Genomic DNA, 17,424 nt, shown 5'->3' on the forward strand with positions numbered 1-17,424 from the left:
GGTTTCACCGTGTTAGCCAGGATGGTCTCCATCTCCTGACCTCGTGATCCACCCGCCTCGGCCTCCCAAAGTGCTGGGATTACAGGCGTGAGCCACTGCGCCTGGCCTGTGTTAAAATATTTTTAAAACCAAATTGTGAGTCATGTCGGTGGCTTATTTGGGACTTTATTCAAGACTCTTTAGTGCCACTGACTTTAATGGTTTGCCCATACATCAAACTGAGCAACCCTAGTGAGGCATTCTTTCCTCTTCATGGCAGAAGTAGTAGTATTTTCCAACAATGACTTCTGCCTTAGGTCTGAATAGTGTCCTAAACATTTTGCCTCATGTTCATTTTAGCTGCACATTTTAAAGGGGACAGTTTCCAGTTACGCAATGTTTCTTTTACTATCTGGTAATGAGAGTTATAATAAATACTTCAGGCTCTGACCACATTTTGTCAGAGGTAAATATTATGCTTTCTTTTTTGTTTACAGTACACAATGATCCTCATCATTTTGAGATATTTCTATATCAATCTCCCATTTTTTTTTTAGTTGCTGTGATCATTGCCCCATGTATATGTTATGTGAAAGAAAAGTATTTTAGATTGTGTTCACTAACAAGAAATAGTCAGTGGAAAATAAGTACATTGGGCTCAACACTATTCTGACACAATAGGAAAACCTAGTAAGATAGTAATCTTAATGGCAGCAAATGTTATTAAATTAAAAACATCTACACAGCAACAACCTAATGTTCATATTAATGAGAGGTAGGAACACTGATGGTAATCAACATCTGTTGCTGGTGTTAATATTCAACATTAAAGTAATCCACAGAGGGAAAATACAACTACTGCAGGTTAAATGACAACTACAGCTTTTCTGATTGGTGGTTGTAAGCAGAAGGTCCAGTAGCAGCAAAGTAATCAAGACGCGGTTTTCACATCATGTCTTTCCAAATAATCACTGTTCTAAGTGAGGAGTAGAAGACACTGTCACATTGAGGTATTAGTTTTCACAGTGCCATAAAGAACTGCGCAGACTGGGTAATTTATAAAGGAAAGAGGCTTAATTGATTCACAGTTCTACATGGCTGGGGAGGCCTTAGAAAACTTATAATCATGGCAAAAGGGGAAGCGGAAACAAGCACCTTCTTCACATGGCAGCAGGAGAGAGAAGAAAGAAGGAGGAACTTCCCAACACTTATAAAACCATCAGCTCTTGTGGGAACTCCCTATCAGGAGAGCGGCAGGGGAGAAACAGCCCTGCATGATCCAATCACTTCCCTACTTCCACAGTGGGGATTACAAATGAAGATGAGATTTGGGTGGAGACACAGAGCCATATCGTATCAAAGTATGAAAGGTTTCTAGGATTTATTAGTTTGGGTTGTTAAGAGTTATACGGCTGGCAACGCTGTGCAGGGCCGTTTACTTCAGCTGCATACATTTTCTCGCTGCATGAGGGGCTGGGGAGAGCTACTCTCTTCTGGTCCTGAAAAGTAATCAAGAGAGAGAGGGATTTTTCACATCGTGTCTTAATTCTCACAAAGGCACGCTTCAAATGACGGATAAAAACCCGTCTTCCCGACTCCAAGAAGCTACTTTCTGGCAGTTGAAAACAAGCTTCTTTCTCTTACTGCACAGGAGAGTCCTCTTACAGATCTCAGATCCTGACATTATTTTCAATAAAATTTTGTGCGGCCGCTAGTTTTAAATTCATGGTCTCTTGGAAGCTTTGGCTGGAGACTACTCAGCTCGTCACTGAACTAACGGCTTTTGGGGGTTCTTTTTTCCCAGTTGAGTTTCTGTGTCTTTTACACGTTTGGTTTTATGGTCCGTTGGAGGTTTTTTCACGCTGAGGGTGAAGATTCTTAGTTTCCTCAATTAGCATAAAAGCTGCTCCAAGGCTGCTGAGTCTTCAGTTCCATTCCATTCAAAATGTTAATTCCTGAGACACGCAACCTACGCCCTACTGTCCTTTGTCCCACGGCTTCTCGAGATTATCTCTGTGTTTTAATAGATAAAACGCCTTCTCTCCCCACCCGTGGGGTGCAACGCACAGCGTATGGGGCTGGTGGCGCCCGAGAGCAACACACAACGCATGCGCCAGTCCGCAGGTGTGGGCGGAGGAGAAATCGCGTCGGCGGAAGGGGATGACGTAAAAAGGCCGCGCTGTACTGCGGCTTGTGCCCCTTCCGCAAGAAGGTTTCCTGGCCTGTTGCAGCCATGGTGCATTGCAGTTGCGTGTTGTTCAGAAAGGTCCGTGCGGGTCCTCTCAGCCTGGTCCCCTTAGCGCTGACAGCTCTGGTTCTTCCTTGCTCCCCTGTCTCTCCACTACTTTCTTCGTGGCGGCCTCTTCCTTGCTTGGTTTTCCCATAGACTTCTCCGCCCCTCCTGTAGTGGCGCTTTGTCAGTAAGCGGTGACAGTGGTGTGTGTACCTGGCGTGGTTTGGACGGTTGTTTGGGGGCAGGGGCAGGGTTTGAAGTTCTTTAGAGACATCGTGTGCACGTGGCATGAGGAACTGGGATACCTGCCTGCTGTGGCCCAAATGTTGTGGTGGTTTTTTTTCCTTTAATGTCCACAGCCTGTTTTTATATATTTCTCCTTGAGTGCACTGTTTAAGGTTTTTCTAATGGATTTTTATGAAGACACGAAAGCGTGTAATTGATGTGCCTTCTTGCAGAACATTTATTTAGGTCGATTTTTGTGTGGTGTCGGTCTTAAGAATCGTTTCCGTAAAAATTTACAACTGCTTTGAATTTTTATTTTTTAAATCTTATCCTATTAGTAATGCTTTTTGAAACGTTGCCTGCGTCATGTTTGGCCATTACTTTATTTCTAACGACCAGAGTAAAATACTCCTTTTAAGTAAGGCTCCTAAGCCCCTGAATCTGATTAATCTAGAGCAGGAAAAAAGTGTTACATATTTAATGGAACTGTAGAAACTCTCCTCGAGTATATCAGAATGGTCAATATTTCAACTTTTTTGAAAAATCCCATTTGTTTTTTTATAATAGCTATCCTAAATGACTAGAGATGTGGATTATGAATTTAAGAAATTACTCCGGTTATTTTGATTTTAATAGCCTAAGAGGTTAATACGTAAGTTCTTTACCTACAAGAAGTTCTTGATTTAGTGAAGGAAACAGGTAAACACTAAATGCAGCGTGAGATTTATAAAGGTGTAATAATAGAGATATAATCAAATTGCTGGGAAAGCCAGCAAAGTCAGAGAATTGATTAGAGGAATTTGGAAAGACGTTAGAAAATATGACATTTAGGTGGATTTATGATAGGAAAAGCAAATGACATTCTAAGTAGAGGAAAAGCATGAGCAGAATGGCATGTAGAAATGGCGGTATTTCATGTAGTACAGAGCAAAGAGGAAGAGAGGAAGGGTTGAGCAAATGAAAAGAGATACAGGAAGGAACTAGGCATGGTAGGTGAGCCTATTGTTCTTGCTACTTGGGAGGCTGAGGTGGGAGGATCCCTTAAGGCCAGGAGTGCAAGACCAGTCTGGGCAACATAGCAAGACCCCATCTTTAAAACAGTTGGGGTGGTGTGGTGCCTGTAGTCCCAGCCATTTGGGAGGCTGAAGTGGGAGAATTGCTTGAGCCCAGGAGTTTGAGGCTGCAGCAATGATAGTGCTATGATAGTGCCACAGCACTCGAGCCCAGGCACCAGAACCAGACCCTGTTTCAAAAAAAAGAAAATAAAAGATACCAGAAGGGTATTTTAGTAGCTTTGGATATACAGTTGACCCTTCAAGAACATGGGGGTTAGAGATGCCCCCGCCACAGTTGAAAATCTTCATGTAACTTTCAACTCCCCCCACAAAACAACTACTAATAATCTGTTGGCTGGAAGCCTCACTGATAACATAAGCCGTCAGTTGACACATATAAAATATATATACAGTATATACTGTATTCTTAAATTAAGCTAGAGAAAAGAAACTGTTACTAAGAAAGTCAGAAGGAAGGGAAAATATATTTACTGTTCATTAAATGGAAGTGAATTGTAAAGGTCTTCATCCTTAAAGTCTTCATGTTGAATAGACTGAGGAGGAAGAGGAGGAGTTGGTCTTGCTCTCTTGGGTGGCAGAGGCAGAAGGGGTGGGGGTGGAGGAGGTGGAAGGGGAGGCAAGAGAGGCAGACACACTATGTGTAACTTTATGGAAGTACATCATAATTTCTGTCATGCTTTTGCTTTTCTCTTTCCCCCCAAAAAAATGTTTCTATAGGGTACCAATACCTCTTCCACCATTTGCTTTGGTTTCAGTGCCTCTTCACAGAAGGGTCCATGTCATAAAAGAAGTCAAAAGCAGTCCTGAACAATAGGAGCTCTTCTGCCAGATTATCTAATGTTAGTTTTTCTGGTAGTTTATTCTGTGTTTTCTTCCTTGTTATCTGGCACTGGATCTGAAGCACTCATCAAGCTGTCTTCTGTTAATTCCTCTGGTTTGGTGTCTGTTAGCTCTTGAGTTTCTTCAAGATCCATATCTTGAAGTCCTTTACCCACTTTCCCGCCGTTTTTGGCATATTCACAGCCTCTTTCATGATTTCCTTGATTGGCTCTTTTGTAAATCCTGTGAAATTATAACACAACACAACACCTGGACAAAGTTTTCTCCAGCACGAACTTATTGTTTTGGGCTTATGGCTTTCATGGCTTTTTCAATAATAATGGCATCTTCAATGATGTAAACTTCAGATTTTCCTGAAGTTTTCTCTATTAGTGTTCTTTTCCATGGCTGACAATCCTTTTCATAGAAAATCATGTTTAATGAGCCTTAAAGGTCCTTGCGACCCCGTGATCTAGAGGCTGATTTACAGACATTGTGTTTGGGGGTAAGGACACCACTTCAGTGCCTTTGATGTTGAAGTCATGGGGTTCTGGGTAGCGGGGAGGTGGGGCACTGTCCAACAGCAGAGGAACTTTATAAGTCAGTCTCGTATTGGGAAGGTACTTCCTGACTTCAGGGAGAAAGCATCCATGGAACCAATCCAGAGAAAAGGTTTTTGTTCTCTAGGCCTTCTTATCCAACAAAGACTGGCAGCTGATGTTTATCTTTCCCTTTCAAGATTGAGGGGTTAGCAGCTTTATAGATAAGAATAGTCCTGATTACAAACACAACTGCATTTGCACAATACAGTAGGGTTAGCCTATCCCTTCCTGGCTTAAATCCTGGTGCTCACTTCTCTTCCTTACTAATGTCTTTTGTAGCATGTTTTCCAGAATAGGGTACTTTCATCAGCATTAACAACCTGATTTGGGAGATATTCTTTCTTCTCAGTGATTTTCTTAATGGCATCTGGGAACTCATCTGCTGCCTCTTAGTTGGCAGAACCTGCTTCACCTGTTATCTTGATATTTCTAAAGCCAAAGCCAAACCTATTTCTTCTTTTTTTTTTAAAAAATTATACTTTAAGTTCTAGGGTACATGTACACAACGTGCAGGTTTGTTACATAGGTATACATGTGCCATGTTGGTTTGCTGCACCCATTAACTTGTCATTTACATTGGGTATTTCTCCTAATGCTATCTCTCACCCAGCCCCCAACCCCATGACAGGTCCCAGTGTGTGATGTTCCCCCCGTGTCCCAAGTGTTCTCATTGTTCAGTTCCCACCTATGAGTGAGAACATGTGGTGTTTGGTTTTCTGTCCTTGTGATAGTTTGGTCAGAATGATGGTTTCCAGCTGCATCCATGTCACTCATCCTTTTTTATGGCTGCATAGTATTCCATCGTGTATATGTGCCACATTTTCTTAATCCAGTCTATCATTGATGGACATTTGGGTTGGTTCCAAGTCTTTGCTGTTGTGAATAGTGCCACAATAAACATACGTGTGCATGTGTCTTCATAGTGGCATGATTTTTAATCCTTTGGGTATATATCCAGTAATGGGATGGCTGGGTCAAATGGTATTTCTAGTTCTAGATTCTTGAGGAATCCCCACACTGTCTTCCACAGTCAAACCTCCTTCTAAAATTATCAAATCATCCTTTGCTGGCAATTAATTCTTTAGCTTTAGATCCTTCACATTCCTTTTGCTTTTAAGTTGTCATATGGTAACCTTACTTTTTCTTTTATTGTATTAGTCTATGTTTTTAAAATAGGAATCCTGCATCTACGTAAAAGTTGCATTTTTAATACAAGATAAAAAGTTAATTCACAAAAAGTGCAAGGTTTTCACACCTTTTGGCATAGCTGCTGCAGTGGCTTCATGAGTTTTTGTCTTTTTTTACACTGATTCTTATTCTGGATTCATTTATCTTGAGATAGCAGGCCATCGCAGCTACAGATTTTAATCTGTGGTAGATATCAAGCAATTCATCTTTTTATCGTAGTGTCATGACTTTACTTCTTGGGAGCACTGCCAGCATCACTAGTGGCACTTTGTATGGGTTCCATGGTGGTGTTCAAGGTTTACAGTGTAGCACTGAACATGATGAAAAATGCAAGAGAACTGTGAGAGATTACTTTTTACTGACTTATAAAATGTACTGGCAAGATGAACTGCTCATGGGGAGATGATTAGCATCACATGGCCTTTTAAGTGGCAACTTGGGACACTTGAGATCCCGGGATAGTTACAGGAGGTAACTACGAAATTATTACAGTATTCCAGGATGTACTACAGTTAATTTTATGCAGTTATGATTTAATACTGCATTTTTACATTTGCTTACATTTCTCTTGACTGCAAATGCTGCCATGTAAGATCTGTAAGTGTGTGTGTAAGTTTTGATAAATTTTAAGTTTTTATAATAGATGTGTGGCCAGGTGCAGTAGCTCATGCCTGTAATTCCAGCACTTTGGGAGGCCAAGGCAAGAGGATTGTTTGTGGCCAGGAGTTTGAGACCAGCCTGGGCAACATAGCAAAACCCCATCTCTAGTTTTTAAAAATTAAGATAGATATGTGTATATTTTATGGAAGTAAATGACAAAATAGATTAGCATCTATATATTTTTTGCACTCATAACACACAGCTTTTCTTGATTTTTTCAATATTTCCAATCTATTTGCTTTGTAAGTTTTTTCAAATTGTTGCAAAGCTCAAAAAATTTTTCTAATATGTTTATTGAAAAATATCTGTATATAAGTGGACACACGCAGTTCAAACCAGTGTTGTTCAAGGGTCAACTGTAGTACTAAGAATTTTTTACTTTATTTCATAAGCATTTTTTTTTTTTTGAGACGGAGTCTCGCTCTGTCGCCCAGGCTAGAGTGCAGTGGCTTGATCTCGGCTCACTGCAAGCTCTGCCTCCCAGGTTCATGCCATTCTCCTGCCTCAGCCTGCAGAGTAGCTGAGACTACAGGCGCCCGCCACCATGCCTGGCTAGTTTTTTTGTATTTTTAGTAGAGACAGGGTTTCTCCATGTTAGCCAGGATGATCTCGATCTCCTGAACTCGTGATCCGCCCACCTTGGCCTCCCAGAGTGCTGGGATTACAGGCATGAGCCACTGCACTTGGCTCATAAGCATTTTTTTAATGCATGGTTTTTGAGTAAAGGAGAAACATGATTAGAGATCAGATCAATCTCAGAAAAATAGTTCAGGCACCAAGTTGGAGAATGCAATAAGGAAAAAATGCCTAAACACTGAAAGGAGCTCATGTGGTGCAGGTACTAGGGCAGTGGTACTGGAGAGAAGAGAGTAGGGCTTTGGGAAAAGAAGCAGGTGTAGTCTGAAAGACTTCCATTTGTGTAGTCTCAATGAATATGTAAACCATGGTTCCATTACTTTAGAGAACATTGGAGGAACAGATTTTACCTGGGGAAGAGTTTGGTTTTGTTATGTTGACATTTATTTTTGAGGTGGATATTATTCAACTGATATGTAAGAACAAGTTTCATATTGGGGGATTTCAAGTATAAATTAAATACACATTCTGCTCACATTTGCTTTATACTATTAAAAGCTTTCATCCTGGTGGAAATGTCTGACAGATTGGACATAGAAAATATCTCACCTAGGTGATGGTTATTGGTACAAGCAGAAATTACCCAGGGGAGAAAGTCTAGAAGGAAAACAGGGCCAAGTCAGAAACCCTCAGGATAGGTGGGACAATAATTGATAACTGAAAAAACTAAAAGGGACTTAAGAGAGATAATCAAATGGGAAAGGGGGTCAGATCGGAGACGTGGAGGTGAGCTAAGAAAATGTTATAGAATTGGCATGTGAAAAGCTATTAACGACTTTTTTAGAAGAAGTTTTAGTGGAAGAAAGAACTAGAAAAGGGTTCTAAGGTGATACACTTTTGGTATACAAATATTCTTTCTCTTTTTTTTTTAAGTATGGAAATTTCATCGATAAGCTAAGACTCTTCACGAGGGGAGGATCCGGTGGAATGGGTTATCCTCGTTTAGGTGGAGAAGGTGGAAAAGGTGGTGACGTCTGGGTTGTAGCCCAGAACAGAATGACTTTAAAACAACTTAAAGACAGGTATCCTCAGAAACGGTTTGTGGCTGGAGTAGGAGCAAACAGCAAGTAAGTAATTACTGAATGACTTAAATTTTAGAAAATCAAACCCTTCTGGAAATTTTTTTTTTTAGTTACAAAATAAAAACTTAATTGTTAATTTGAAGTAAATTATTTCCTGTATTTATAACCAAGCAAAAGCCTAAAATGTCTCAACTCATAAAAGACTGATACTAAAGAATATTTCAGAGTTTTAAAACTTTCTGTCCGTTTCTTTTCCCAATGTCTATCTGTATTCTTTTTGCACTTCCCCTGTAGAAACCGATAATTATCTGAATTCCCACTGTTTTCTTCTAAAATTATCTTTGACAACCTTTTAGAAAACTTTCAGTCTTAACCATGCTACTCTACCCCACCACCATTAGAAGGCAAGATAACCACTATTAACCTTTTCTTGACTTTTCTAAGACTTTTCTGTGTGTTTACACAAATGCAATTATGTGCCTAAAAGTTTAGAATACAAAAATGAGAGTACAGTATTTTACAATCTGCTATTTTTACTTTTTTTCACATGTCAAAATTATTCAGAATACCTGCATAATAAATATTTTGTCATTTGTCTATTTAGGTTATTGTTGATTTTTTTTCCCGATTATAACCACAGTGCAGCATTCTGTGTAGATACTATTTTACATGTTTGTTCAATTATTATTTTGATAAATTCCCAGAAGTAGAATTACTAAAACATTTGTACTAATTTTTTCTTTTATGAGCAGTTTAAGAGTAGCCAGATTTGCCTTCTATAATGTAAGTACTCTCATTTGAGGTTAGTTTTTTAAAAGCTTTGCTATTTGGTGGATTTTCTTTTTTTTTATAGATTCATTTTTTCTTTTTTTTTTGAGACAGAGTCTCATTCTGTTGCCTAGGTTGAGTGTAGTGGGCACTATCATAGCTCACTGCAGCCTCTACCTTTCAGGCTGAAGTGATCCTCCCACCTCTGCCTCCCAAGTAGCTGAGACTACGGGTGTGTGCCACCATGCCCAACTAATTTTTAAATTTTTCTTTTTCTGTAGAAATGGGGTCGTGCTATGGTGTTCAGGCTTGTCTTGAACTCCTGGACTCAGGAGATCCTCCTGCCTCCGCCTCCCAAAGTGCTGAGATTACAGGCGTGAGCCACCATGCCTGGCTTTTTCTACCCTATTTGTATTGTAGCAATAATCTCTTCATTTCATGGTTGCAATATTTTGGTTTCGGGTTAAAATGACCTTTGGTGGTTAGCTTAGTAACTTAAATCATTACCTAATGCCATTTTAGTGGGATATAATAGTCTAAAATGCAAAGAAATAATTAGGGATAATTTTAGTTTTTTTAAACCCCGTGTTTGACCATTTAACATCTGCGTTAACCAGAGAATTGATTGCTACTCTTCTTTGTAAACCAGTTTGTGTGTATGTGTGTGTGTGTGTATATATATACACACACACACACATACATATATATACTTTTTTTTTGGTAGAATTAGTGCACTGAAAGGCTCCAAAGGAAAAGACTGTGAAATCCCTGTGCCTGTGGGTATTTCAGTAACTGATGAAAATGGTAAAATTATAGGTGAGTGTACTATAACTCCAAAAGTTGTAAAAATGTGCACGTTTTCTAAAATGAAACAATGGAATAGCTTCTCTTGAGTTTCAGAAGATTTTTTAACTAACAATTTTAGCTACTACTCTATAAGAGAGCATTTTTAAAACTTATAAAAGTTAAATTGACTGCTAGATTTAAGATTGTTTTAAAGATGTTACAGTTCTTACTTGGTCTTGAAATATATAACTAGGCTCTTCAATTGTTTACTGAGGTGTTTTTCTGGGGTCAAACTTTTAATAGATTTGTAAATTGGAATTTCCTGGACTGTTTTTCTGAAAGAACAATATTACATTAATGATTCTACTTATTAATTATAGATTTGTAATTGAGAATTTCCTGGAATGTATTTTTGAAAGTAAAATATTGCATTAATGATTTCACTTACTAATCTATAGATTTGTAATTTTGAATTTCTTTGCCTGTATTTCTGAAAGAAATGTATTGCATTAGTGATTTCACTTATTAATCTTTGCTGTAAGTATTTCTCTCCCTCTTTTTAAGGAGAACTCAATAAAGAAAATGACAGAATTTTGGTAGCTCAAGGAGGTCTTGGTGGTAAATTACTTACAAATTTCTTACCATTGAAAGGCCAGAAACGAATAATTCACCTTGATCTAAAACTTATAGCTGATGTAGGCCTAGTAGGGTAAGTATCGTTCATATTTTTATTATTATACTTTCAGAGAGATAGTTCTTGAATAGAAAATGTAAATGGTAATTTGGGGCCATAATTATTTCTAATTTATGGAATTTGTGTGTTGTGTATGTACTTGGAAAATATGCTGCTAAATATTATTTTCAAATTGCCAACATAGAGTTTCATAGTTATTGCTTATTTATAAAATTAAGACCAGAGCAATTGAATAGATCAGTGGGAATGTTAGAGAATGCATAAAGAAAGAAAAATCAATCAAATGCAATATTATAAGACGGTTAAATAATGTTACCAGATATTAATAATAAATCCAAACAAACCATATTATTATTAAAAATATATAGAAGGAAATAAACAGGGAAAAATGATTGACATAACTCTTTTGGGTCTTAATAGAGACATTAAAGTATCGTTAATCAAATGGCTAAAACCAGTACAGACAATCTCAATCCTCAGACTTACGCACTGTTGCCGCCAAATTGAATCCTGCTATGACTGTGTATCCTTCTTGCCTCTGCTTAGGATCTATCTAGTCTCAGCACTGTAGGCCTCACAAGAGTGTCCTCTTCCACCAGCCTCCATTCTTTCATTAAATAATGCTGTTTAGCTGTGGGGTTTGCAGTGCAGCTGCCCACTGGAAGGGGATAGATAGTAAGATACAGAATACATAAAGGAAGAGAAAACTTCAATTTGCATTTGCTCTCTCTCCCCCATCCCCCCTCCCTCCTATCCTCTCCCTCTGGCCCTATCACAGTATTACACAGTTATTCAGATGGAAAGCTTAAGGACAAGATAAGGAAAACTGCCTTATTACTGTCCTACTCCAAATTCCTAGTTCTATTTTTTGCTTCCCCATAGCTTCTTTCTAAGTTCTTTTCATCTTCCTCTTCAGTCATCTCACTGCTTCTTTACCAGACTCTTAAGTCTGTATCCCTCGTCTTTTGCCCTGCCTGACCAGCCACTAGAGCTTACCACCATTGGTTTAGGGTTCACAGAGGCCCCATTCCTGCTAAAATTATAACAAGGAAAGATGTGATCCTGGCTTGCCATTTACATTTATTTTTTTCAATAAAGCACAGTTACGAGAGTTATTAGATGTAAGTTCTATAATCCTCTATATTTTTAGGAACATTATGGGCTTAATAGGGTCTTATGGACAAGACTGGCAGTCCAGCCAATCACAATTGCATTTTGCATAAACATGTGTTTCAAGTTCTGAAGAGACAACTTTACAGTCTAAGAGGAGCCTAGCACGGCTTAGTCATAAAAGTGGAGTGGCATGGAAGACTCAGGTTAGACTATTTAGGTTAGGATCTCAAATCCTCTGGAGGCTGGCCAGCTGGTCTTGGGTAAATTACATAGCCTCTCTAAGCCTTTGTTTTCTCTTCTTTTTTTTCTTTTCTTTTCTCTCATTCTTCCTTCACTATAGTTTTTTTCTTTTCACCACGTCATTTGTTTTCTCATCTTTAATAGTGTATGGAGATAGGTCAAATGTTGGTGGGTAAGATAATGCATTTACAGCAGAATACATGCTTTGCATTTTTGTACGTTCAATGAATTGTAGCTGCTATCTTCATCATCATTATATTGCCAACTTACTGGAAAACTGCATATAATGAAATACTAGGCTTTTCAGAAGTAGGTTTGAAATTTGTCTGTAATTAAAGCATCAAGATTCTTAAGCATATCAAGAATGGGGGAAAAAGATTTTTAAGTGGAATGTTTAACATATTTTCTAGTGTTTTTAAATTAGGCAACTATTCTTGAAGAGTTACTACTATGAATACTAGCATAAGTAGATATCCTTTTAGCTGGTTTTGGAAATGGACTGAATCACAGAAGAAAGTTATTGTACAACTAACAGATTTGTGCTGCTGTTGTCAGATCTGATCTTTGCATAGGTTGGATTTTAGTCTGTAAAATTTTCACTGGGTACTTTTCAAGAAAAATTTCAAATATCTGTTATTCAGTCATTAGCATCATCTTTCTATTCATACTTTGATCTTCTTGGAAATAGTTGCTTGCATTATGTGCTCAATCATTATGAAAATATGAGGATGTTGGAAACAAGCAAGTCCAGCTAGTGATAATTATGGATAAAAACGGCTGCAAGTTGCTTTTCAAAAGCTATAAGAACCTGGATGAAACAGGGTATGAAAAAACTATATGTTCCAGGAGAAACAAGTCATTAAGAAACCTCACATAATTTTATTTTAAATTCATTACAGAAAGATTTTTTTAATGAGGGAAATTGTTGAAATACCTCCAGCTAATACGCTTTTATAGAATTCCAAATTAATATTTGCAGAACATTCCACCATTATTCCAAATGAAAGTTTGGCAGAGTTTTTGAAGTACCGTCTTCAAATTTGAATAAGAACTCTGTGAAGGCGGGAATCATTTTGTCTCATTGCTCAGTATGTTGCCTGATACAAAGTCAGTGCTCAATAAATATTTGTTGGATAAATATAATGAAAATATATGAATGAGATTTAGCAATGAATGTTTTAAGTAACCCCCATTCCTAGTACTGTCTTTCATACATGGTGGGCCTTTCTTGAGGGAAATTTAGCAGTATAATCAAAGCCTTTAAAATGAGCATGTATTTTATCTGGTATTTCTTCATGTAGACATTTATTCCAAGAAAGAAATCAAAGATGTGTGCAAAGAGAAGTCTTAGCCAGAACAATCAGGCAAGAGAAAAAAAGGGCATTCAAATTGGAAAGAAGGAAGTCAAACTATCTGTTTGCCCACCATATGATCTTATACCTTGAAAACCCTAGAGACTCCTTCAAAAGACTCCTAGATTTGATAAATGAATTCAGTATACTCTCAGGTTACAAAATCAGTATACACAAATCAATAGCACTGCTATACACCAACAACAACCAAGCTGAGAATTAAATCAAGAACTCAATCCCTTTTACAATAGCTACAAAAAATAAAATACCAAAGAATATACGTAACCAAGGTCGAGAAAGATCTCTACAAGGAGAACTATAGAACACTGCTGAAAGAAATCATAGATGACACAAACAAATGGAAATACATCCAAAGCAACCCTAAGCAAAATGAACAAATCTAGAGGAATCATATTACCTGACTTCAAATTATATTACAAGGTTATAGTAACCAAAACAGCATGGTATTGACAGAGAAGTAGGTACTAAGACCAATGGAACAGAATAGAGAACCCAGAAATAAAACCAAATACTTAAGACCAACTGATCGTCAACAAAGCACACAAAAACATAAACTGGGGAAAGGATACCCTATTCAAAAAATGATGCTGAGAAAATTGGATATCCAAATGTAGAATAATGAAACTGCATTCATATCTCTCATTATATACAAAAATTAAGATAGATTAAAGATTTTAATCTAAGACCTGAAATTATAAAAATTCTACAACACTTAGGAAAAACCCTTCTGGACATTGGCCTAGACAAAGAATCTGTGACTAAGATCTCAAACCAAATGCAACAAAAATACATAAGTGGGACCTAATTAAAGTAAAAGTCTTCTGCACAGCAAAAGAAAGAATCAACAGAGTAAACAGCCTACAGAATGGGAGAAAGTATTTGCAAACTACGCATCTAACAGAGGACTAATATACCGAGTCTGCAAGGAACTCAGATCAGCAAGGAAAAAACAATTCTGTTAAAAAGTGGACAAATGACATGGACATTTCTCAAAAGAAGATATGCATACAAATGGCCAATACGCATATAAGAAAATGTTCAACATCACTAATACTCAGGGAAATGCATATTAAAACCACAATGATTTACCAACTTAGCTAGAATGGTCATTATGGAAAAGTCAAAAAACAATACGTACTGACATAGATGTGGGGAAAAGAGAACTCATACTTTTTTTTTTTTAACTTAAAAAAAATTTTTTTATTATGCTTTAAGTTCTAGGGTATGCACAACATGCAGCTTTCTTACATAGGTATACATGCGCCATGTCGGTTTGCTGCACCCATCAACTCGTCATTTACATTAGGTATATCTCCTAATGCTATCCCTCCCCCAGACCCCCACCCCCTGACAGGCCCTGGTGTGATGTTCCCCACCATGTGTCCATGTGTTCCTTGTTCAGCTCCCACTTAAGAGTGAGAACATGCAATGTTTGGTTTTCTTTCCTTATGGTAGTTTGCTGAGAATGATGGTTTCCAGCTTCATCCATGTCCCTGCAAAGGACATGAACTCATCTTTTTTTATGGCTGCATACCATTCCATGGTGTATATGTGCCACATTTTCTTAATTCAGTCTATCATTGATGGACATTTGGGTTGGTTCCAAGTCTTCGCTATTGTGAATAGTGCCACAATAAACATACGTGTGCATGTGTCTTTATAGCAGCATGATTTATAATCATTTGGGTATGTACCCAGTAATGGGATGGCTGGGTCAAATGGTATTTCTAGTTCTAGATCCTTGAGGAATCGCCACACTCTCTTCCACAATGGTTGAAATAGTTTACAGTCCCACCAACAATGTAAAAGTGTTAACTTTCTCCACATCCTCTCCAGCACCTGTTGTTTCCTGACTTTTTAATGATCGCCATTCTAACTGGTGTGAGATGGTATCTCCTTGTGGTTTTGATTTGCATTTGACGGCCAGTGATGATGAGCATTTTTTCATATGTTTGTTGGATGCATAAATGTCTTCTTTTCAGAAGTGTCTGTTCATATCCTTCGCCCACTTTTTGATGGGGTTGTTTGTTTTTTTCTTGTAAATTTGCTTGAGTACTTTGTAGATTCTGGATATTAGCCCTTTATCAGATGAGTAGATTGCAAACATTTTCTCCCATTCTGTAGGTTGCCTGTTCACTCCGATACTAGTTTCTTTTGCTGTGCAGAAGCTCTTTAGTTTAATTAGATCCCATTTGTCAATTTTGGCTTTTGTTGCCATTGCTTTTGGTGTTTTAGACATGAAGTCCTTGCCCATGCCTATGTCCTGAATGGTGTTGCCTAGGTTTTCTTCTAGGGTTTTTATGGTTTTACGTCTAACATTTAAGTCTTTAATCCATCTTGAATTAATTTTTATGTAAGGTGTAAGGAAGGGATCCAGTTTCAGCTTTCTACGTATGGCTAGCCAGTTTTCCCAGCACCATTTATTATATAGAGAATCCTATCCCCATTTCTTGTTTTTGTCAGGTTTGTCAAAGATCAGATGGTTGAAGATGTGTGTTATTATTTCTGAGGGCTCTGGTCTGTCCTATTGGTCTATATCTCTGTTTTGGTACCAGTACCATGCTGTTTTGGTTACTGTAGCCTTGTAGTATAGTTTGAAGTCAGGTAGCATGATGTCTCCAGCTTTGCTCTTTGGCTTAGGATTGACTTGGCAATGGGGGCTCTTTTTTGTTTCCATACAAACTTTAAAGTAGTTTTTTCCAGTTCTGTAAAGAAAGTCATTGGTAGCTTGATGGGGCTGGCATTGAATCTATAAATTACCTTGGGCAGTATGGCCATTTTCATGATACTGATTCTTCCTATCCATGAGCATGGAATGTTCTTCCATTTGTTTGTGTCCTCTTTTATTTCGTTGAGCAGTGGTTTGTGGTTCTCCTTGAAGAGGTCCTTCACATCCCTTGTAAGTTGGATTCCTAGCTATTTTATTCTCTTTGAAGCAATTGTGAATGGGCGTTCACCATGATTTGGCTCTCTGTTTATCTGTTATTGGTGTATAAGAACGCTTGCGATTTTTGGACATTGATTTTGTATCCTGAGACTTTGCTGAAGTTGCTTATCAGCTTGAGATTCTGGGCTGAGACGATGGTGTTTTCCAAATATACAATCTTGTCATCTTCAAACAGGGACAATTTGACTTCCTCTTTTCCTAATTGAATACCCTTTATTTCTTTCTCCTTCCTGATTGCCCTGGCCAGAACTTCCAATACTATGTTGAATAGGAGTGGCGAGAGAGGGCATCCCTGTGTTGTGCTGGTTTTCAAAGGGAGTGCTTCCAGTTTTTGTCCATTCAGTAATGATATTGGCTGTGGGTTTGTCATAAATGGCTCTCATTATTTTGAGATACGTTCCATCATTGCTGAATTTATTGAGTTTTTAGCATGAAGAGCTGTTGAATTTTGTCAAAGGCCTTTTCTGCATCTATTGAGATAATCATGTGGTTTTTGTCATTGGTTCTGTTTATTGCTGGATTACATTTATTGCTTTGCGTATGTTGAACCAGCCTTGCATCCCAGGGATGAAGCCCACTTGATCATGGTGGATAAGCTTTTTGATGTGCTGCTGCATTCAGTTTGCCAGTATTTTATTGAGGATTTTTGCATCAATGTTCATCAGGGATATTGGTCTAAAATTCTCTTTTTTGTTGTGTCTCACAGGCTCTGGTATCAGGATGATGCTGGCCTCATAAAATGAGTTAGGGAGGATTCCCTCTTTTTCTGTTGATTGGAATAGTTTCAGAAGGAATGGTACCAGCTCCTCCTTGTACCTCTGGTAGAATTCGGCTGTGAATCCGTCTGGTCCTGGACTTTTTTTGGTTGGTAGGCTATTAATTATTGCCTCAGTTTCAGAGCCTGTTATTGGTCTATTCAGGAATGCAACTTCTTCCTGGTTTAGTCTTGGGAGGGTGTATATGTCGAGGAATTTATCCATTTCTTCTAGATTTTCTAGTTTATTTGCATAGAGGTGTTTATAGTATTGTCTGATGGTAGTTTGTATTTCTGTGGGATCGGTGG

The 17,424-nt window shown here is 38.1% G+C and overlaps 1 protein-coding gene across 1 annotated transcript in view; it reads left to right on the top strand.

Moving 5' to 3' along the window:
- The first annotated feature begins 2,110 nt into the window (after window positions 1-2,110).
- Window positions 2,111-17,424, top strand: part of GTPBP10 (GTP binding protein 10) — a 44,443-nt gene continuing 29,129 nt past the window's right edge. The window contains exons 1-4 of the mRNA XM_003809753.4: window positions 2,111-2,245; window positions 8,292-8,485; window positions 9,933-10,024; window positions 10,559-10,703. Coding sequence (XP_003809801.1) covers window positions 2,213-2,245; window positions 8,292-8,485; window positions 9,933-10,024; window positions 10,559-10,703 — 464 coding nt within the window. The 5' untranslated portion in view covers window positions 2,111-2,212. The remainder of the gene's footprint in view (window positions 2,246-8,291; window positions 8,486-9,932; window positions 10,025-10,558; window positions 10,704-17,424) is intronic.

Source organism: Pan paniscus, chromosome 6 (assembly GCF_029289425.2).
Source record: "Pan paniscus chromosome 6, NHGRI_mPanPan1-v2.0_pri, whole genome shotgun sequence".
Lineage (NCBI taxonomy): Eukaryota > Metazoa > Chordata > Mammalia > Primates > Hominidae > Pan > Pan paniscus.